The sequence below is a fragment of the Diabrotica virgifera genome, chromosome 2 (assembly GCF_917563875.1).
Source record: "Diabrotica virgifera virgifera chromosome 2, PGI_DIABVI_V3a".
Lineage (NCBI taxonomy): Eukaryota > Metazoa > Arthropoda > Insecta > Coleoptera > Chrysomelidae > Diabrotica > Diabrotica virgifera.
Window position 1 is genome coordinate 1873031 of NC_065444.1, and position 24317 is coordinate 1897347.

Below are 24317 nucleotides of genomic sequence, written 5' to 3' on the forward strand. Positions count from 1 at the left end.
ACATTCAAACCTTCACTGCGAAACGACAGCTCAGTGGTTGTTCGGTGGCGGGTCATGGAATCGTTAGGGAGATGAGATACTTACACAGACTGGAGCACTTTCCTACTATTTAAGAAACTTTGGACGCTGTTTGAAGAATCCTCTGATTCACTACTGGGTACTTACTGGACATATCACTGTACTTACGGATACCAAATGGGGGGACATTCATTTGAGATTCCTCTTTCGGGTCTAACTGGGCAAGCTTTAACATCATTATTGGCTTCTATGCCATTTTCCTTTTTTCCTTTTCACTAAAACTCAATTTCAATTGTATTAGAAATCTGGTTAATAATTTTTCAATGTTTATTTAAACCTCAAAACTTTATTTCTATTATTTGGAAAAAACATATTCTTAAAAAAATACTGACTTTACCATTAGCAATGACAATAAAAAAAACTATAACCTTTATATGACTTTTACCAATACACAAAATTTTAAACTTTATTGTGCATGTACTTTATTGACCTACATATTTTAAAGTCTGCTGTCAAATGTCACTGCCATTTTATTTAATTTACATTTTGTAGGATTTTATTTCTGAACAAAAATGCTTAGATAGCTAGAACAACAAAACAAGACAAAGAATATTCGGATATCTAACATGTTACAATTATTCTGTTTACAAAAAAACTTTACCATATTGAAAGCAATATCTATAAAAATATTAAAAAGATTTTACCAACTGCAAATTTTAATATTTACTTGAAATTTAATCACTTTTTAAAAACAAAATCGTACAGTACCTTTTTTTATTTAAAAACATCTCCTTGTCACACTACACAAAACAAAAACTTCCATCTCCATGTGTCAATCAACAGGAAGGGTGGGGGTCGTCTTATGACGAAAACAGGCTCCTTAGAAAATGGGAACAAGACAAAATCTGGAACAAAACCAGACATCTCGTCGGGAACTTCAAATACTATTAAAACTGGACCATATTTGACTACACAGGGCTTCAAAAAAAAAGAACAGAAACTTCCACCACCTACCGGTCACAACTGCGTCACACAATTTATTTGTACTGCGTATCTGATTTTCACCTTAAAAATCCAACATTATGGAGTGGTGAAATTCTTTATGGATATTCTTCAATAGACACAAAATCAATTGTACAGCATTCAATAGACTTCACATAGCGACAACAGCCAATCTATGCCGATAGGTGCGGTTTCTATGAGTTCGACGGGAACCACCTGTGGACGGCTCAAAAATCCCTAAGGTTTCTAAATGTTGCGTAATAATTTGAAATATTTTCAACAGAGGCGGTTTAGGATATTTTAATGAATGATATAACCAACACAAAATACAAGTAATAATTATTTATTAGGCGGGTTTACAAAACATTGTAGCGAATTTTGTACTGCTACACTCTTCCTGATTTGCCTGCTGCTCTTCTGCAGAAGTTCATTTCTATTCCTAGTAACTTTTTCCCTGTTCTTTGTTTCATTGGCCAAACTTCACTGCCATATGTGATTACCCTTTTAAGTATGGTATTGTATATACATGAGCTGTTTGTTCGCTTTAGAAACTGTTTGGTCCCACAGAATACCGTTCATCATGGATATAGCTTTTCTACCCTGTATGTTTCTATCTTTTATAGCAGCATCTATTGTTCCATCTTGAGTTATCTTCATGCCCAGGTACTTGTATTCATCACACAGTGTTTAATTTCTACCATATTGTCTAATGTAATGGACTTCTTTGTCCCTCCAATACACATGGCTTCAGTTTTTTTAATGTTGACTTCGAGACCCCATTTGTTATATTCTTCTATTAGCTTCCGCATCATGTAACTCAAGTCGTCATGATCCTGAGCAATCAGAATATGGTCATCAGCGATGTGTAGTCTCGTCATTGAGAGAGATTCCCATAGCATTACATTTTCTTTTCCCACAGCTTGAGTGCTTGTTCCAGATAAATTTTGAAAAGGGTAGGCGAAATATAGCAACCCTGCTTGAATCCTTTCGTGATCTGGAATCCCTCCAACATCCTATACATCCTATAATAAATTACAATTATTATATTAATTTTTGTAAATAATTCTATAAGATCTGACATAATTTATCCTGCTACTACTTATTTCTATAGGGTGACACCTATATTTTCAGGATCTCTTCCAAGTAACCCTTAAAAGGAATTGGCAGTAATACACATCCCTGTTTTAACCCACGTCTAATTTCAATATCCACTGACAGGTGTTTGTTAACATTTACTTTTGCTCGCTGCTTTAGCATAAATTGGATGTGATGTTGAGGTAATCACTAAAAAACTTTATATAAAAAAAGTTAAAGTATCTTCTTAGCTTTCAGGATATTCATTATTTGTTCATGTCTTGACTGTTTTCAGACTTTTAGTCTAGTCTCTATATCAGTTCAATCAGTTATTAATTTCATCTTGTATGGCCTGGAATAATTTGCTTACTATTGTCGATCTATTGTACTATTCTCACTTGCTAATAGTGACTTACCACCACTATAGCAAATTAAATTTGTTTACCATTTTTTTATCGTTATGGTATTTTTAGTCACATTAATAACAATTTTGAATAATTAGTTCATATTTACTTTAAGTTCATTAGTTTTAAAAATAAAAATTACTAATAATAATACTTTCGCAATTATAATATTTAAGTAAAATTGAGTAATACATTAAATAAATGTAAAATAATAAACAGAGTGCAAGAAACAAAATACATGCAGTTTCAGCTAATATAATATCACCATTGTTTAAATAAAATTAGCATTAGGTATGTTTTCTGTATTTTTAAAATTCAAATATTTTTAAAATTTAATAAAGCAATTTTATTATTTATGTATTGTTCATCTTTTAAACAAATTGTATTAAAATCAACTCAATATATCTCAATAAATTATTATGTTTGCTCCTAACGCCACCTGCTAACTTATCAACAAAGATTACGTTGTTTACTTGTGGCAGACCCGTCAAAGTCAGAATAAATATTAAATTGTTAAGGCTATGGGTACATAATTCGCAAATTTTTTACGGCTATCCCTACCTTTTCTGTCTTTACATGGCACATTACGTGTAGTAAAATTCACACTGGTATGGATATGTGCATATTACTCATAGAGGTATATATTAACATAGAGGGAGCCTACCTTCCGCGCTTCCTGACGACAAGATCTCAGGGACTGGTTTGCTGCATCTCCTTCTAACACATTGTATCGAGAATCTATAATGACATTGTATCGAGAATCTATAATGACATTCAGTGTGAATATAGGCACGGAAGAGGAGGACAACTGTAGCAGCTTTACTATGCGTAAGAGTGAAACAGCACTAATCCAAATAAAAAAGATGGTGTCGTCACTTCGCTCTGAATGACACTCTCTCTATGCTAATATTTAACTCTATGATATTACTAGAATGTCATTCTACTTGACAATGTCATAACTAGCTAAAAGAGATGGCTTTTGAATGTTCTTGGATAACTGTTATTTTTTGTATAATTGCAAAATTCAGTTAATAAATGTGATAATTTTTTCACTAGCTATGTATTCAGTGATTGTAATAATTTATATGTACCTACAACAAAAACTAATACTCAATCGAGAAAAGAGGAAAAGTGTTAAAGTGATTTTTTAATAATACATTGTTACGTATTTCTCATGATCATTTTTCAGAGCGTAACAAATGATAGGAAAAAGGGTAAGTCCGTGATAATACACATTTATGACATTTATTCTAACATGACATTTTAGTTAAATCTGACAGTTGTCACATTTTATTTTCAATTTGGAATAAAAACAAATCAAAAGTGTTTCTTGCATTTATAAAATGGTATTTTCTTTGATTTGTATAGTCTTATAAATTATACAGATTATATTTGTAATATTATTATCTAATTAAAAAAAATATATTTTTTTATTATGGCGCCATCTATCGAAACTAGAACAACTAGAATAAATGTTATAAAAATGTCACCGACGAAATGTAATCACCGACGTGCCTTTTTTTCTGTCACATACAATTTAATACGTTAGAAAGAAATCGAAAAACTGTGACGCACTGAAAGATGATCATGAGAAATACTGTACTATGGAACTCTTGCAATTTTGAACATCTTTAACAACAAAATACTTGGATCACAGAATATATCTTAATGTATTCTCTGCTTCTATCTTCCATAAATAATACACAATAAATAACTTTTTATAAAGTTCACCTCTTAAATCAATTATTTATCAAATACACTATAGGTATATCAATATTATTTAATCAACAACTAAAAATATTCCCTATTCATGTCAAATAATTATTTAAAATTGTCACTGATTGTCAGTGTCTGACTGACAATATTCTATTCGACTAAGTTCGTTGTATGACAAAGATAGATTTGGAAAATATTACCACGGACATTGTGTTCATTTTTTTCGAATCCTGAAAAAACTAATAAATATTTTTGAAAAATCTAAACGCAGAATGAAAGACTAAATTATTATTGAGGGCCGAAAGTCCCTTAGAATAAATAAAAAGTTTATTTTTAATGAGATATTTGAAATTAAAAATAACACTAAATTTTCTCTTAGTTTTTCACCCCTGTAACTTATTAAAATAAACATGATAGAAGTTCTCAGGGACTTTCGGCCCTCGATAATAACGTAATCTTTCATTCTGCGTTTAAATTTTTTTTAAAATACTTATTAGTTTTCTCATGATTCGAAAAAAATGAATCCCCATTTGAATAACATTGCAGCCGAAAAAACGTACCGATCCTCTTAAGGGAAGGCAAATAAATATCATTGATAGTAAATTTAATTATAAATATAAAATAAATCAAATAAATGTTTAAAAATAAAATTTGAATATAGTTTGAAAGGAATTGATTAACAACTAACATAAAAAAGGTTAGTAGAAATTAGACATTTGTATAACGGACTCCCCTTGTTGAGTAAATTGACTCTTTGATCTATTTAAGATGTCGTGATGATTTTTCACTTTACTATAGAGAAAAATGAATACAACTTCACTGTAAAAGCTTCGCTTCAAAAAGTCTTTGGAAAGAGGCTTTAATACAGTCAGATTTTCTGTATTTGTCCTCGGATGCCAATAAAAATTATGTCTTCGGTGAAACTATTTTCATTTGCTCAATTCCTTTGCATCGACCCTCTTGTAAAAAGCAATTTAATCCTTTATTCGTCTACTACAGGCGCACAATCGTTCAGGCTGTTCATATAGTTATATTGATTGCATCTTAAAAGAAAACCATTTCTCCTTTTTTCCTTCTCGTATCCTTAATATACACTGAATTGATTGTAAGCAGTGGATCGATTGTGAATTTGTGTATGTGATTTATATCACGGAGCGTAAACTTATGATTTATATGCCCATAAATCTACATCTTTATCAAAATTAATGCTCATGTGGAATGATGATAGATACAAACAAGACTCTGCGTAGTGTTTAACCCTGAATAATATTCAATATTATTTCATTTAGCCTTCTTCCAGCGAATTCCTTTAGTTAATGGCAGTTTAATCTGCTAGTTTATTGATCACAAAATAAAATACAAAAATTGAAGAAAAATCTTCTGCGTACAAGGTATATTTATTTTAAAACCCCGAAAAAGGGCTACAAATACAAAACAGAACGTTTTCGCTCTAAAGAGAGCCTCATCAGTGTTCTTTGCAAGTTCTTCATGCTAAGCCACCAAAAATACATGGGTTAAGACCCTTAAAATGTCGACTAAAAGTCTTGCATTAAAATGTTATAATGCTAAATCCTGACAATGGATGCAATTAATAAGGATACCCTAAGGCATTATATGACTTTCCATGAAGCACGTGGGTTGTTGAGTCGAATTCTCTGTCTTCACATAGAGAAAGGTGAAAGCCTGGCTTCGTGGAAAATCATATAATGCCTTAGGGTATCTTTATTAATTTCATCCATCGTCCAGGATTTATAACATTATATGGGATTGTTAATCAGGATTATATCATTTTAATGTAAGACTTTTAGCCGACATTTTAAGGGTTTTAACCCATGTATTTTGGTGGCTTAGCATAAATAGCTTACAAAGAACACTGATGATGCTCTCTTTAGAACGAAAACGTTTTGTTTTGTATTTGTAGCCCTTTTTTAGGACTTTAAAATAAATATACCTTTTACGCAGAAGATTTTTCTTCAATGTTGTTCTGAAGCTATTTCCTTGTGGCATTTTTATAATTAAGTATTTTCTATGGGAAATAAGCCACAATTTTACTAAAAAATGAATTTATTAACGTTTCGAAGCCCAAATCGGGTTTTGTTGTCAAAATACAAAATACTATTAAAATAAACAAAAATGTTGTTGCTAAGTAAATTTAATAAATACTAACGAAACCCGATTTGGGCTTCGAAACGTTAATAAATTCATTTTTTAGTAAAATTGTGGCTTATTTCCCATAGAAAATACTTAATTTTTCTTCAATTTTTGTAATTAATGGTATACACCCACCTACAGGAAATTGTTCCTTATGGATTTTAAAATAAAATACAGCATTACTTACGAGCAAATATTGTGAGCTGAGAGCATTGTAGTACTTTTAACAGTTTCTTTTTCTAATTTAATAATAATGATTTTTAACAATTTAAGACTAGTTTTTATTTTCATTTGTTTTACTTTACTATTTACACTAAAAATATAATTTTTCTACAACCGTGTTAAAAATGCAATTTTTAGCACTCCATACGAGCGTTAAAAATGCTACTTTAAGGCACTAGTGCTTTAAAAAAATTTTAAGGCACTGCAGTTCGTATTGACCGTATATGCAATTTTGATGTAATGTCAAAAAAATATAGGTAGGAAATAGTGAAAGAGACTTAGAACAAAAACTGGAACAGTGGAGACAAGCTCTGGAGGAAAAAGGTTTAAAACTTAGTAGGACAAAAACAGAGTATTTGGAATGTTCATTTAAAGATGGAGCTACTACAAATAAAGTGGTATCTTTGGATGGTGAAATGATTGTAAAAAGCAATAGTTTTAAGTACCTAGGATCGGTATTACAGAGTAATGGAGAAATAGATGGAGATGCATGCAGTAGAATTAGGGCTGGATGGATGAAGTGGAAAGAAGCGAGTGGTGTGTTGTGTGACAGAAAAATTCCAATGAAGCTGAAGGGAAAATTCTATAAAACAGCCATAAGACCAGCTATGATGTACGGAACTGAATGTTGGGCAGTGAAAAAGAAAGAGGAACAGCGAATGCATGTGGCTGAAATGAGAATGCTTAGATGGATGAGTGGAGTGACAAAGAAGGATAAAATTAGAAATGAGTATATTAGGGGAAGTCTAGGTGTGGCACCAATTGATGCCAAAATGAGAGAGCATAGGTTAAGATGGTTTGGTCATGTTCAACGTCGAGACGTTAACCACCCAATACGAAGAATAGCTGAAGTGCAGATTCCTGGAAGGAGTAGGACAGGAAGACCAAAGAAGACCTGGGGGGAGACGATAAGGCAGGACATGTTGGTAAAGGGGATTAACATTGATATGGCCCAAGATAGAATTGTGTGGAGAAATGCAATTAGGGAAGCCGACCCCGCATAGGGATAAGGCAAAGAGAATGATGATGTCAAAAAAATATAAAATTGGAATGTCAGTCAAGTTCAAGTAAAATTTTTTGTAGATATTGTCCTGTAATTACGTTTGTAGAAAAAATATTGTATGATATGCGTGTTAAAAAGTACATTTTTAAGGCACTCATGTGAATTGCAGAACTCGCTTTCACTCAATCTGCAAACTTTCACATGCGTGCCTTAAACGTGTAATTTTAACACTTATATCATAAATAATTATTATAATACATTTATCTTCTGATAATAGAATACAGTCAACATGTCCGTAAAATCTAAGCAATTCTATTTAAATGCACTCCAATTATATGTTCTCTAATTCTTTAGACCTCGTCTGGAATAAATAAAATAAATAGAATTGAATACACACAGACAAGGTGGCGTCAAGACTGGGTTTTAGTCTATTCTCGAAGCAGGTAGAATTTCTGGGCCAGAACCGGTAAACAGCTGCGTTCGTTCTGCGTCCTGGAAGGTCAGAGTTATTGACAGGTAGTTAACGTGACATTGCTCCCTCCTTAAGAGATGGTTCCTCCCGGCACCTTTTCGAATCTGGAACTGCATGATGGTATCGGCAACGGGTATCTCTTTTACGACTCCCAGTTGTACAAAAGTAGCAAGTGACGGTTTTCGCTTCGCATCAGTAACCATGAGGATTGCAACAGACTAGTACCTGGACTTCGGTATTTTTAAAGATTTCTTCCACCATATTTCGAGCAACCCTCCAGTCTAGTTAGCGACTCTCTAGCTTTGACATGCATAACTTTTGCAAGTTGGACTTTAACACGTTCTGCCTCAATTGAAGTAATGCATCCGATACATCTTGGAAGTTAGGTTGGTTATGGGCAGTGTCTTTTGTTACCAGAAAAAAAAGGTAACATGATGCACTTGGAGTTTCAAAGCTTTTCCTGGTGCTGACAGTTGGCATCGAAGTTCTGCAACTCGACCAAACTTCTTTCGAAAGGCAGATGCCAATCCTTGTGCATCTTTAATACCGGTCGGGATGATATTATGGGCCAGTAAGTAGCCATCTAAAAGTGCAACTAGGTACTAGAGCAAATTTTAACAAAATGAGGAGAGTGCTCTGCACAAGAGATTAAAAGTTGGAGTTAGGTTGGACCTTAAATGCTGCATCAATGAAAAAACTAAAATCGTTCGAGCTGTGGGTGTACAGAATAATTCTGAAAATATCATGGATAGAACACGTCACAAACAAAGAGGCTCTGAGAAAGATGAATAAAGCAATGGAAATTTTAAATACAATCAAAACAAGAAAATTGGAATATCTCGGATATATTATAAAAAACTATATTATGCAAGTTATTGGCAATAATAATTTCAATCTAATATATAATTTTTTTATATATCCTGGTAACATACATTAACTTTATAAATTACATTTGATATTATATAAAATTGCCGAAAATTTAATTTCAAATTGTTTATATAATAATTGTTTACGAAACTTTATTCACAAATAATTATTACCTTACGGTTTAAATAATGTATATAATTTAATTCGTCACACATAGAACAAATATTTGTAGGAATTATCGATGCATTATCTATGGAAAATTACAATATTAATTGGTTATTTACAGTAGATAATCAACATAGAGTCTGTTATCTAGATATTTGTTTAATAGTGGTATACATTTGTGTTTAAATCATAATTATTTTACACTAAAACACGAAAAACATCACGGAAACAGCTGAGAATTTACAGATACAACGACATTAACACAAATCACTTCTTAGTCATCTCAAAAATAACCCCATTATCTAGCTAGATGGAGAAAACAAATAACACATATTACGAACCTAAGTGACGTAGTATATCTCTTGCAACAAGATAGCATAAGACATTTAGCTCAAAAGACAGCAACATTTTCAAATATATAAAAGATATATTATAGTCCAATATAAAAGAATTTATTAAAAACGCAGCAATTGAAGTAGTAAATAAAAGAAAACATAAAAAAAAAGATAAGTGGCCTAATCAGGAACACAGAAGTGGAAACTGCAATAAAAGAAAAACAACAGACATATTTAAATACTCTTCAAAACAACACACAAAAAACAAGACTAAAATACATACACAATAAAGGCAAAACTATCGTAAGAAAAGTATCTCAAAAATCATGGGATCAGCAAATAACAAATATTGAAAATGATAAATATACATACAGAAGAGACAAGATGTAGGTTATAAACTAATCCAACTACTTAAAAAACGAGAAAGAGAGACAGTGAAAATTCTTACCCAGGTGATCTGATATCATTAAAAGAACTAGAAGAGGCCCTAAAACAAATGAAAACGTGAGAGCATCGGACACATATTTGATAAACGTAGAATATGAAGGCTTAATGTAGCACTTCTTGGACGAATGTTAGCAACAGAAAAATGTACCAGAGAAAGAGAAATGTACTATGTGATATCCATCGAAGACGAAAATGAAAAAGAAGCCCTAACCAAAGAAAACCTGCATGTCAAACATAAGAAAGATCCAGATCTAATGATAGTCCATGAGTGGCTGGACAACGGAGCTAGGCCACAGTGGCCTATTGCCAAGAAGCGGTGAAGGGCTATTGACTTCAGTAGAACTCCTTATGCGTGCTAGATAGCATCATATCTCGTCAATGGGGGAGTCCAGATGGAACAAGAAGTGTGCTCCAAGTTGTTCTCCCAAGGATATATGTAAAGGAGGTGCTTGCAGAACTTCACAATAGCCGCTACGGGGGACATTTTGGAATCAATAGGACTCTTGTGAAAGTCAGTAAGAGTTGTTACTGGGTTAATTGTAGACAAGATGTAGAATAATGGTGCAGACCTGCGACCTGTGTGCATCTTAGAAGGGAGACTTAGTGGAAAATGCAAACAATACATCACCGGGACTCCATAGGAACGAGTTGCTAATATAGTTGCTGTCGTCATTCTTGCACCATTTTCAATAACAACATTGGGAAATAAGTGTATGATGGTTGCTATGGTATGGTATTTTTCCAAATGGCCAGAAGTAGTTGCACTACCTAACCAAGAAGCAAGCACAGTTGGTAAAGCCGTGTTTGAGAAGTCATTTCCCGACATGGGGTTCAATTTCTATTCCATTCTGACCAGAGGTGCAACTTCGAATCGGAAGTTTACAGGACCATGATGGCTTTACTGGGAATTAAGAAGACCAGAACGATACCGGTTCATTTATACTTTAAAGAGAAACTAGGATAAGCTGATTATCTGCAGTATGAACGGTAATAAACATAATGTAACGAAAGAGAACTCTTGGCCGGCGCCCGTATAATAGTAAACAACAAGCGAATGACGTAATCGAATCTTCGCGGCGTTCTGGAACGTGGGCCTGCCGACAGACAATGGATCGACTGGTATAGAGATGGGAGATACATCGAGATGGGCGCGGATATTTCTGGAATATTCCATAATAACTGTATCGCATATATAAATACGGACAGATTTGTAAATAGAGTTAGTGTATAATATAAATTCGATCTGTAACTTGTATAAATAAATTCGTATAAACGAACCGAGAGTATTATTTTAACAGTAATCACGCTGCAATAATAATAAAATAGAAAAAGACAGAAATTGAAGAGCATTCAAAATACTAAATTAACAAATCGAAGTTCACTAATTTATGTTCAGGGCAACAAAGGGAAGAAAGAATGGGAAGAAGTCCCAACTGAAAAAAGGCCACGTGGACCCCCTCGACTCCGGTAGCAATATAGCAGGAGACTTGAAAGCTAGGAGCGTGAAGAACTGGATGGACATTGCTCAATACAGAAAAGAGTGAAGACATGTTGTCGAGTCGGTTAAAACCCACGAATGGTTGTAACGCCACGGAGTAAGTTAGCAATAAATGTAGAAGCCTAGGATGAAGCTTATGAAATCTGAAGGAACCTTATTTAAAAATAATCCGACTATAATATATGAGCAATATACAGGGTGTCCAGAAACTCTACCGACAAACGAAGACAGGAGATTCCTCAGATAATTTTAAGACAATTTAACCCAATTCACCTAGTCCGAAAATTCTTCCTAAGGGAGCTAGAGCTTTTGGAGATGGCGCCATGTAATTAGTTTTTCTTAAATACCTCTAGAACGCTTCTATTTAGAATAACTAACATTTGTATACATATTTACTTTCCAGAAATGAATCGATTCCATCTATGGCGAATTTCTAGTACCGGTCATAGGCGTCCGTTTTGGATAGGGCAACGGTTATTTTATCGCATAACTTTTTTTTCTTCAACTTTTAAGCATTTTTGATACTGGATTATTAAGTTGTAAGGTGTTCTAGTACTAAAAGGTACTCTTACTATAAGTCGGTAGGACACACCGTTTTCTAGAGAAATCGATTTGAAAGTTTTTAGTTTTTGGAATTTGAAAAAAAATGGAAAAAAATTTAAAAAAAAAACGATGTATTTTACCAACTTAAAGCAATAGTAACTTTTAGTACTCGAATATCTCATAATTCAATAATCTAGTGTTAAAAAGACTTAAAAATTAAAGACAATAAAGTTATGCTATAAAATAACTGTTGACCTACTCAAAACGGACGCCTATGACTGGTTCTAGAAATTCGCCATTAATGAAATCGATTAATCTCTGGAATATAAATAAATGTACCAGTTTTCATCTTTCTAAATAGTTTTTTTTTAAATTCAAAGAACGAAAAATTTTCAAATCGATTTTTATAGAAAACGGTGTATCCTATCGACTTAAAGTAAGAGTACCTTTTAGTACTAGAATACCTCACAATTTAATAATTCAGAGTCAAAATGCTTAAAAATTAAAGACAAAAAAGTTAGGCGATAAAATAACCGTTGCCCTACCCAAAACGAACGCCTATGACTGGTACTAGAAATTCGCAATGAATGAAATCAATTCATTTCTAGAAAGTAAATACGCATACCAATTCTCGTTTTTCTAAATAGAAGAGTTCTGGAGGTATTTAAGAAAAACTAATTGCATGACGTCATCTTCAAAGAGCTCTAGCTCCCTTAGGAAGCATTTTCGGACTAGGTGAATTGGGTTAAATTGTCTTAAAATTATCTGAGGAATCTCCTGTCTTCGTTTGTCGGTAGAGTTTCTGGACACCCTGTATAGAAAAACTATAAAATTCATAGGAAAAATAGTAATTAAAACAAATCAATCGAAGGAATTATTTTCAATTTTTATTGAATTCATTTTTAATAAATATTAAAAAGCAATTTTTATTTTTATTATTAAAAAATCTATATTAATATCTAAACATATTTCCCATATTTTCAAGTACTTCAAAGAAATAATATTTGTGAAACCAAAACAAAGCTAAAATCCTATTCATATATTCACAAAATAAAATAAAAGAAAAAGCAATAACTCCAAGTTTGCGTACAGTAATAAGCTTCGATATACACACATTGAAAATGTTTTTCTCATTTGTTTTTCTTGTTGTTTCCAGCTCCACCAGAATGCGAACCGGGCCAGATTACGTGTCGTCAATACAGCTGGAATAGGACGTATTGCATTCCGCCACATTATCGCTGTGATATGACTGTAGATTGTATAGATGGGTCCGACGAAACCGAATGTAGTAAGTATATACTTTTTTGTCGTGTATACAGGGTGTTTCATTAATAATTGGCCATATCGTAACTGGAGAAACCTTAGCACAAAATACGCAGATTTAACCCAAAACACTTAAATAAAATATTCTTCAACGTAGAATGAAGTAAACACTTCTGTTGTATATAGGTATATTATAAATTTATTAAAAAATTTTTTTTATAATTCATCCACAAGGGAGTGGTTGTACAAAACGTTTTCGGTCAAACTGACCATCCTCAGTGTAAACGTCCAGTGTACAAGTAATTGAAACTAGCCACTTGAGTAGGTGTAAAACCTCAAAATAACATTATTGCTACATTATGAGCTGTATAGTAATCGACAATAAGTCGATGTATTAAGATTAAAAATGTATCACATGTGGATGTATGTCATCCTTGCTCGGAATTAGCACAAGGTTGTGATCAGGTGAGAGGTTAACAACCAACTCAGAGTTGGTTGTTAACCTCTCACCTGATCACAACCTTGTGCTAATTCCGAGCAAGGATGACATACATCCACATGTGATACATTTTTAATCTTAATACATCGACTTATTGTCGATTACTATACAGCTCATAATGTAGCAATAATGTTATTTTGAGGTTTTACACCTATTCAAGTGGCTAGTTTCAATTACTTGTACACTGGACGTTTACACTGAGGATGGTCAGTTTGACCGAAAACGTTTTGTACAACCACTCCCTTGTGGATGAATTATAAAAAAAAAATTTTTAATAAATTTATAATATACCTATATACAACAGAAGTGTTTACTTCATTCTACGTTGTCTTAACAAAGGTATACAGCCAACTACAGGGTTTACCCTTTTAAAGTTTTAAAATATTCTTCCTTACCGAGATACAGAGTGTTTTATTAAAAATGTTCTAAAATGATTTTAGCGCATGGTTAAAGTACCTTTTAATATTTTTTGTTCAAACTTGACACACAGTTCACACATGCTAGGGTACTTTAACTAGTCTTAAAAGATAGTTTTCCGCTGTTACCAGAGGCGTGCTGTAGAGATATATACTTCCTTTTCGCCCCTTTTCCCCCCTTACAATCTACGCCACTGTTGTAATAATCATTTCATCATGTTTTTTTGATTCTTCGTTACTTTTTACGTAAATATCATCTGTTGTCTCAATGCGATAGAGTAAGTAGTTTTCAAGTTATTTGCGTTTTAATGTAATGGATTCAATAAGATTATGTATTTTATTAAGTAAAACATTTTTATATACTTGGCTTGGTTGTTGTCACGGTCTCTGCAAATGTTATAATCCATTTTAAAAATAGTTCTAGGCTACCTAGGTACCTGAAATTTTCTGAATAGCTTAGAACTAGCTAACAATGCAATATTTATCTGCTATTATACAGGGTGATTGATTAGTGGTGTAAAGCTCCGTAGATCCGTTATAGTAATGGATAGCGGTAAAAGTTAATAACAAAAATTGAAGCCAACTTTGAACTTCATATTACAAAATTAGTTAGAATGTTACAGGGTGTTCGATAACATAGTGGCAGAGCAAAGTTATGTTTTTTTTTTAAATAGAACACTTTATTTTTTATTTTATATTCAAAATCTTCTTCTTAACTTATCCATTACAAAAATATAAAGGTTTAGTATGTTATACAGGGTATTTACAAAGTTATAACCAATTTTAATTGAAAATCGTAACAAGTTTAACTCCCTGTATAATTAAAAATAAGCACAACGGCAATGGTTTATTGATACCATATTTTTTTATTTATTGTCAAAATTTTCACGAATGATCGATATTGCTAATTTTCTTTATATTGAATACAGGGTGAGTCAAAATGCAAGTACATTATTTTCTCAGTAATTTTATATGAAACACCCTGTATTTTATATCACTATCGAAAGGTACCATTACCGTACCTTAATTTTTATATAACATTCCCTAAGTCTAAATTTATTAGTTTTCGAGATATTTTCATTTTTCAGAGCAAATAGGGGAGTGCACTTAGAACGAAAACATGCATTGTTTCGGAAAAATTCAAACAAGCTTATATTTTTCTAAAAATTTTTTTGTTAGTTTATATACATGTTAAAGAAAAAAGTTCTACTCGCGGATTTGGCCGCTAATTGTTTATTAATTGTTTAAACAATAACAATTGTTTTGTATTAATAATTTTAAAAATATCGTCAAATTCATTATTTTACTTTGATCAATTATGTTTCTATTTTGTTTTTGATTTTAACTATTTATAATGGGAAATAAGCCACAATATTATTAAAAAATGATTTTCATTAACGTTTCGACGCCCAAATCGGGTGCCGTTGTCAAAATACAAAATACTACTAACATAAACAAAAATGTTGTTGCTTAGTAAAAAAATTCTTCTAGTAATTTATTTAATTTGACTAATATATATCGGCAATTCAGATACATATGATACATTTTAAAGTAGAAGACTTTAAAATGATATTGCCAATATTTATGAGTTGCGTTCCTGGGACGACTTTACTGAAAGATAGTTCATTCGATTACATGAAATCAACCCCAACTCAAGAATATCCGTCACAAAAAAATCATAGCATGTGATCTGTCTTTAAAAAGACAACCATATGCAACGGTGACATTAAAATTCTCGCGTTAGAGATCTCATAGTAAATCACGAGGGAAAACCAGGAAAAACCTCGTGATACTATCCCGACATCGTAAGTATTTGGTCTTACATTTAATTTACTCTCAAAATTAATACCAAATTCTGACTTTACTATAATTTTGTTTAAAATATAAATAATATCAATAATACATGAATATATAAGTAATACTAAAATATAAAATATGTACTAACTCGACTATTGACTTACTAATTGTGGTATTTTCTTTCTATTGACTTTCTCTTTCAGTATGGGTATCCACATCCTACTGCATTCCACCGAGGAATTTGTGGATACCCATACTGAAAGAGGAAGTCAATAGAAAGAAAATACCACAATTAGTAAGTCAATAGTCGAGTTAGTACATATTTTATATTTTAGTATTACTTATATATCCATGTATTATTGATATTATTTATATTTTAAACAAAATTATAGTAAAGTCAGAATTTGGTATTAATTTTGAGAGTAAATTAAATGTAAGACCAAATACTTACGATGTCGGGATAGTATCACGAGGTTTTTCCTGGTTTTCCCTCGTGATTTACTATGAGATCTCTAACGCGAGAATTTTAATGTCACCGTTGCATATGGTTGTCTTTTTTAAGACAGATCACATGCTATGATTTTTTTTGTAACGGATATTCTTGAGTTGGGGTTGATTTCATGTAATCGAATGAACTATCTTTCAGTAAAGTCGTCCCAGGAACGCAACTCATAAATATTGGCAATATCATTTTAAAGTCTTCTACTTTAAAATGTATCATATGTATCTGAATTGCCGATATAAATGAGTCAAATTAAATAAATTATTAGAAGAATTTTTTTACTAAGCAACAACATTTTTGTTTATGTTAGTAGTATTTTGTATTTTGACAACGGCACCCGATTTGGGCGTCGAAACGTTAATAAAAATCATTTTTTAATAATATTGTGGCTTATTTCCCATTATAAATAGTTAAAATTGTAAAGATGCCACAAGAAAATAGCTTCAGAACAGCATTATACAGTATATCTGCGTAGCTAGGAAGCACATGGAGAACTTTTTTATTATCAATTTTACGAAAAAAAGTTAGTCTTCATACAAATGCTCTGGATAGTCAAAAATCTAAAACTCAACCATCAGATATCACATTTTATCAATTTTATACGAGTTATGTCAAAAATATGAATTTCGTTAAAGAGTAAAGTACCTTTATATTTCAGAATATCAAAAAATGCTATTATGAAAAGTTGTTTGAAATTAAAAACTATGTTTAAATATACAATTACATTATTCTAATCGAAAAAAATTTTTCAATTTTTTCTCCAATTAGGATACTCATCATCATTTTATTACCATTATGATAACTATTTTATTATCACTTTTACGAAAAAAAGTTATTCTTCATAAAATACTCTCCCTGGTCTGAAATCTAAGACACAACAATCAGATATTAAACTTTTTTAATTTTATACGAGGTTTGTAAAAAATATGAATTTTTCTTAAGAGTTAAGTGCCTTTATTATTCACAATATTTTAATTAGAAGGATGTAATTGAACACTAAAACAAATTTTTTATTTCCAAACAACTTTTCTTAATAACAATTTTCGATATTGTGAAATTTAACGATACTTTACTCTTGAGTGAAATTCATATTTTTTGACATACCTCGTATAAAATTCATTAAATTTGATATTTGATGATTGAATCTTAGATTATATATGATGGAGAGTATTTTATAAAGAGTATTCTTTCGAAACATGTTGTGTCCTGTATCTAACAAAACCGTGTTATTATAAAAAGTACTTTTTTATTATAGTGTAATTTTTGGAATTTTATATCGTCAAATTATTTTATATTCTCTCCTATAAATAAAAAGAATGTGTGTGTACTCTGTACGCACGTAAGAAGTTATACTTCTATTACATATTCTGTGATTTTAACGAAATTGATATAATGTACTTTAAACAGTTTATTTATATTTTATTTAAATATTAAACTAATTTTAATACTTACTACTTTCCAAAAATTTTTATTAAGACAATACCAAAAATTTAAAAAAATAAAAGAATAAAACGCACACAAACACATTGAAAAATGCCACAAAGAAAAAATTATTTCTGAACGATAATAATTGTTGGCAAAAATTTTAAATACTCATTTTCTGAAAAAAAAATTATATAACAAATATACTTACAATCATAAAATGCATAAAAAAACAAAAAAATTAAAACTTGCATCGGGATTCGAACCCGCGAATTTGGGGGCGCTTTGATTCGTAATCGAAGCCTAGACTCACTCATCCAATTACACATTATTTGTCATGTGGAAAAATAGGGCAACTGAACGTTTTACTGTTTGACAGTTGTTCTGAATTTAATCAAATTATGTATGTAGTTTGATTTTTGTGGAAGAAAATATTAAAATATAACAAAACAGTAAGAAAACAATATATTAGATGAAGATTGGTAGAACTTTTGTTGGTAATCAAATTAAGTATGTAAATCAAAGCATTACATACCTACTAGATAAATAAATCTACAACAAAAAATCATAATTTAAAAATAAAAATCGGACCTAATTTTGGATTTCTCCAAAAATAAATTTATTCCAACCTAATCCAAATGTATAATAACAATATGATTATAATAAAAACTACTTACCAAATTAGAATGAGTTTTCCTTGTCCAAAATAGTCCAATAGTCCAAAAATATATATGAAAACTATTTAAAAAGGCAGTATAACCATTAACTAACTTTTGTTTGTTGTTTCTTTTCCCACAAATTTCAAAACGCAACAACCATAAATAATCAAACCACAGCTGTGCCACAGCCGCCATATTGAATAATTTTTGACATGTCATTTGAACATCCAATCAGAACAAAGTTATAATGCGACTGCGCCCAGATTGAAGGTTTTAATCATATTAAAATTCACCCTCATATCGCGCCTAAAGAAGTATAACTTCAATAAAAAGATTTTTTTATAAAAAAGTTCTTTTTTATAAAAGTTTAATTATTTTTATTTCATGTGGCTGTCTCTCAAGTGCCTTTTTAAATAACTGGTCCGAGTAAACAATGAACAATTTTGGAGACAGAATGCAACCTTGGCTGACTCCTCGTTCTATGAGATTTTGTCGGTGTAATTATCTCCAATTTTTACGATAGACGTTTGATTTCAGTACAAATTTTTAATGACAAAAATATCTTTGTCATCTATTCTTATATTTTTTAGCATCTGCATTAACTTTGCATGCTGTACTTTATCGCATGCTTTTTTGAAGTCAACGAAGCATGCAAATATGTACATCTTTTCTTTGATCATGGCATTTTTCTGATAGGATATTTAGCGCAAAAAGTGCCTCCCTGGTTTCCGTAGCATTTCTAAAACCAAAATTAGGTATCGTATCATTGAGATCTTCTTCGCATTTGCGTCTAATTCTGTTCTGAAATATTCTTAGGAATATTTTACGAGTGTGGCTCATTAGGATAAGTTTAATCGATATTCTGTGCCTTTTTTGGTATTGTGTTTTTAGGTATTGCGACAAAGATCGACATGAGCCAGTCTTTGGGTTGGGAATCATTCCTGTAGTATATATTGCATTAAAAAATTTCACTACACTTTTACGTTATCTTCATCTATTAGCTTCATCAACTCAGTTGGTAGGTATATCATCTGGAAAACAAACTTTCCTAATTTTAGCGTTTTATAGCGTGTTCTACCACTGATTTCATTATTTCTGGTGCATCAGTACACTTTTGGTAGATTTCGATTATGTTATTTCTATCATCTTCAAACAATTTTGATATATATAGCCATTCTCTTCTCATTTCGGTCTCATTTACAATAATTTTGTTGTTTTTGTCAACTAGTACATGGAGAACCCGTTTTATAAATATATGTTTCTTATTTCTTTTACTTTTTGTGCACATTGAATAAGTAATGCCTAGATGTCAATCCTCCATTTCGTTGCACATTTCTATCACCCAACTGATACGTAAAAATATATTATTTGCATGGAATTTTCTTATTAATGGAAAGTAATATAAATAACGTATAATAAATGGAAGACGCAATGAATATAAATAATCAAACAATTAATGAACCTCTCTAAACTGGAATTAACTTCTTCTTATTTGCACTATTTTCAGTGCATTAATACTCTCCAAGAAGTTTTCTAGTTACTGAAGTTGCACCATATTTTCAAAGAAACCTAATACAAGTAATTTTGTCTTTATGGATCATTGGGTCATATTAAAGTTTAATCTCGAACCCCGAACAATGAAAACTTTACACAAGTAACTTAACAGATAATATGTACTCATTTGAGTTTGAGTGAACTGCATTAGTAGTCGAATTTATACCAGTATTATAGTACAATAATAGGAAAGTTATGCCGTACGTCATTATACTCGTGCAGTGATGTACGAAAAATAAGCGGGAACATGAGATTTGCATTATCGAGAATTCGCAATATTTGGTGTATTATGGAGCTGATCAACATATGGCGCATGTTAATGTCTAATGCTGTCATAATCAGTTAGACACGAGTGAATAAACGTAATAATAGTTTATGTACATGTGGTAATCGCACTAAAAAAACTTGAAAATTTGATATCATTCGATAAAATTTAACACGAAGCTGTAAAAGTATACTGCTGCAAACTGGATTAATTGTGTTTAAAAAACTCTAACACAGAAGTAAAACAACTTCTATGTAATAGGTATAGTAAATAATTCTAAAAAATCCCAATGGATTGTCTAAAATGTTTTCAGAACGAATGTCCATCCATCCAACCAACCATCCAACATCCGACCTTCGATCTATCATTCATTTCGCGAAAAATTCGCTTTTTTCTTGTGAAACTTTGGGACTCGGCCATTTCCATACGCCCCGCCCAAATCGTCAGAGTTTTGAAATATACACTGTTTTGCATGAACTTAATTCACCTTATCTTAATCTGACGATTTCGAGCTTTTCTAAGGATAGATTTTTTTTCGCCCCCCCCCCCTTAACGAACTCCCCTGCATTAAGAGCCAATATATGTAGAGGTACATTTTCAGGGTACAAGGTTTCTCCCATGTCATAATCTGACGCGCTCGAGTAACTGCAAAAATCCTCGCTTGGGCTCCCCTACCATAGCTATTCTGTCATTATCCCTTCTTATAAGGTGACCGGTCCAGCGCACTCTTTGAATTTTTATACAATTTGCTAATAGAGGGTTCTATGTAATATTGGTACCTATAACTTTTGATTGAAACTTATTCTCCATATCCCTTTATGATATCCAATATGGGTCCCAAAATGAGCCCCAATATCCTCTTTAATATCTTTCTATCAAAAGTATTAATAAGGTTTATTGTCTTTTCTATCATGATCCATATTTCTACGCCATATTGTTGGATGGATGGATGACCTATCAGTCCATCATCAGTGAACTCAAATACTTGCTAAATAGCCCCAGAACCAAACGATGGTTGTAATTAAAATTCAGTCTACATTATAGTTTGTTGAAATTAAGAAGGCTTAACGCCGATGTTAGATTAGAAAATACAAAAATAAAACGGGATAATACCCGAAGGTTGGCTGTATACCATCTAGTTAAATAAAATTAACATGAAGTAAAACTCCCTAGAGTAGTTGGTATATTTAATAAAAATTCTAAAAATTTTTAAAAATCCAAACGGATTACGTTCGTAACGTTTTCGGACCTATCGGTCCATCATCGGTGAACCTAAAAGTAAGTAATCTCACTTAATAAAATTGAAAAGGGTGAAATTTTGAATGTTAAAGAATTGAAAAGTGTGGTTACGATTACTTACTCTCTGTCCTTGCTAAATAGCCACAATGCCAAACACTGGTTAAGATGTCTGTTCTAACTACATATTAAAATTTGTAAATGACAAATTTCAATGGGTCTGCTGAATCCAAAAATGCCACCAGATTTGCTCCATCAGATCGTTTTCAGAAAATACGACAGACCACATCTTGACTGACAAATTACAGCACTATGGATTTAGGGGAAAGGCTCTTAAATGGCTTAAATCATATTTTAATAAAAGAAGTCAGTTTGTAAGGGTTGAGACGAAGACATCTTCTTGCATGCCATTAGAATGTGGGGTACCTCAGGGTTCTGTTCTAGGCCCTTTATTGTTTCTGATATACATAAATGACATCTCTAGTCTGAACATTAAAGGTAAAATATGTCTCTTTGCAGATGATACTAGTATTACTTGGAGTAACACGGATATTATGGATCTTCGCAATACCATAGCTACAGACGTAGTCACCATTAAATCGTGGTGCGATTCGAATCTCCTGTTATTTAACGTTTCTAAAACCAAAGTCCTACCTTACAACAGTATGATGCAGCCTTTAGTACTTAATAACAACAGTCTAGAGGTAGTTGAACCGGTGAAGTTCTTAGGGCTTATTGTGGATAAGTCTCTAAAATGGAACTTGCACATTGATGCCTTACACAAAAAATTAAGTTCTGCTTGTTTTGCGCTAAGATCAGTTGCTACGGAATGAATTTGTCAACATCTAGGACCGTTTATTATGCCCTTTTTGAGTCTCATCTTCGGTACGCCCTTTCATTCTGGGGTTCATGTTGTGCTACTCAATTTGAGCGTATTTTTAAACTACAAAAGAGAGCTCTTCGTTACTCCCTGAGACTCAATAGCAGAGTTCATTGCCAGGAATTCTTTAAAAAATTTAAAATATTAACTCTTCTTTCTTTGTTTGTTTTTGAATCCGTTTGTTTAATCCGCAAACATGCATCAGAAGGTCCAGAGAGACCCCACTCACAACTATCCCCTTAGAAACGTGGAGCATAATTTTTATCTGCCAACCCCACGGTCTGAGCTGGTTAAGTGCTCTATACTATGCAATTCTAGAAAAATGCACAATCACCTGCCATCTAACATCAAAGCTATTGCAGCATTTCCCGCTTTTCGCAAGGCCTTGAAAGCTTATTTGCTTGAGAGAACTTTTTATACAGTGAATGACTTTTTTATAAACGATTTGAATTCAGCAAATTGGCTTGCATGATTATTACTTTCGAGTACTTTTGTACATATTTGCAGCGGCATAGATCTTTTGATTTACTTTCCCTTTCCCTTTTCCTCGTTCGCCTTCTTTTTGCTCTGACGTTGTATACTATTGTTTGCAAAATTTTTAAAAATTTTTAATGTGTACTTAATAACTATAAAATTGTATTTAAGTAGTATAACTCACGCCATTTATTTGGTGTCTGTTTCTGTTTTTATTTTGTTTGTAGTTTTTATTATTTTTTGTTTTTTTATTGTATTTTTTATTTTGTATAAGCTTTGTCCACAAATTATAAATTGTCCCAATAAAGCATACCTTATCTTATCTTATCTTATCACATTTCTAACATACCTATAGGGTAATTTAACGCAGCACTACCTACATAATATATGTAGTAATGTAGAGCTGCTACCCATCAAATAAACAAAACACGAATAAAAAGTAAGATATTTATTGTACAATAATATACTTACAAAAATCATCACATATATCTGCCAAAAAAACTTAACTTTTCATCTAACCAAACCAGCATTGCAGCACAAATCTGTTATTCGGCGTCACCCAAAAACTTCCTTTTATATGATTTTTTTTTGTAAAGGCTTTAAAAGTACGGTCCCTTTGAAGACTCCAGCAGTAATTTGCCATCATGTGAGTGTCCCATCTCCCCTGATACTTCTCTTCCATGGTTTTGATATCTTGGTGGAAGCGTTCTCCTTGTTCCTCAGTAAGATCACCAAGATTTTCTGAGAAACGGTCTAAGTGTCTGTAGAGGTAATGAATTTTAATACTCATATGACAACCGTGTTTGTTAATATTGTTAATCATTTCTTCCACTATATCCCGGTAATTTTTCGATTTATTGTTTCCTAGAAAATTTTTCACAACTTTCACAAAAGACCATGCATTACATTCAATTTCAGTCATCGATTCTGTAAAATGCAAATCTTTTATAAGTTGTCGTATCTGATGCCGATCAACTATTCCGGCTTTCAATTTTTCTTTACTAAGTGCAGGGAATTTGCTGGACAAGTATTCAAAACAAGGACGATTCTGGTCTAAAGCCTTTACAAATTGTTTCATCAGCCCTAGTTTAATATGTAACGGAGGTAATATTATCTTCTCTTGGTCGACCAATGCTTCGTTAACTACGTTAGCTTCTACTTGAACTATAGTATCTCTAGAACACCATTTTTTTCTTCTCCAGTGTTGGTCCTTAGCCCTGCTATCCCAAAGACACAGGAAACAAGGATATTTTGTATAGCCACCTTGTTGTCTCAGGAGAAAGTTCACCCACCATCTTAAAATCAACACAGATCACCCACTGATGTTGGCCATACTTATGTTTTTAGCACCAGCGGTATTGTTTTATAGTCTTCTTGCATTTTTGTAGAATGCCTAATTGGTATACTTCCATATTTTGTTGCCATTATGCAGA

At 32.0% G+C, this 24317-nt stretch overlaps 1 protein-coding gene across 2 annotated transcripts in view; it reads left to right on the forward strand.

Moving 5' to 3' along the window:
* The window catches only part of LOC126879937 (low-density lipoprotein receptor-related protein 2), a 538921-nt gene that overhangs the window by 396714 nt on the left and 117890 nt on the right, over positions 1-24317 (forward strand). For both annotated transcript variants that reach the window (XM_050643311.1, XM_050643312.1), the window contains exon 3: positions 13074-13205. In XM_050643311.1, the coding sequence (XP_050499268.1) occupies positions 13074-13205 (132 nt within the window). The remainder of the gene's footprint in view (positions 1-13073; positions 13206-24317) is intronic.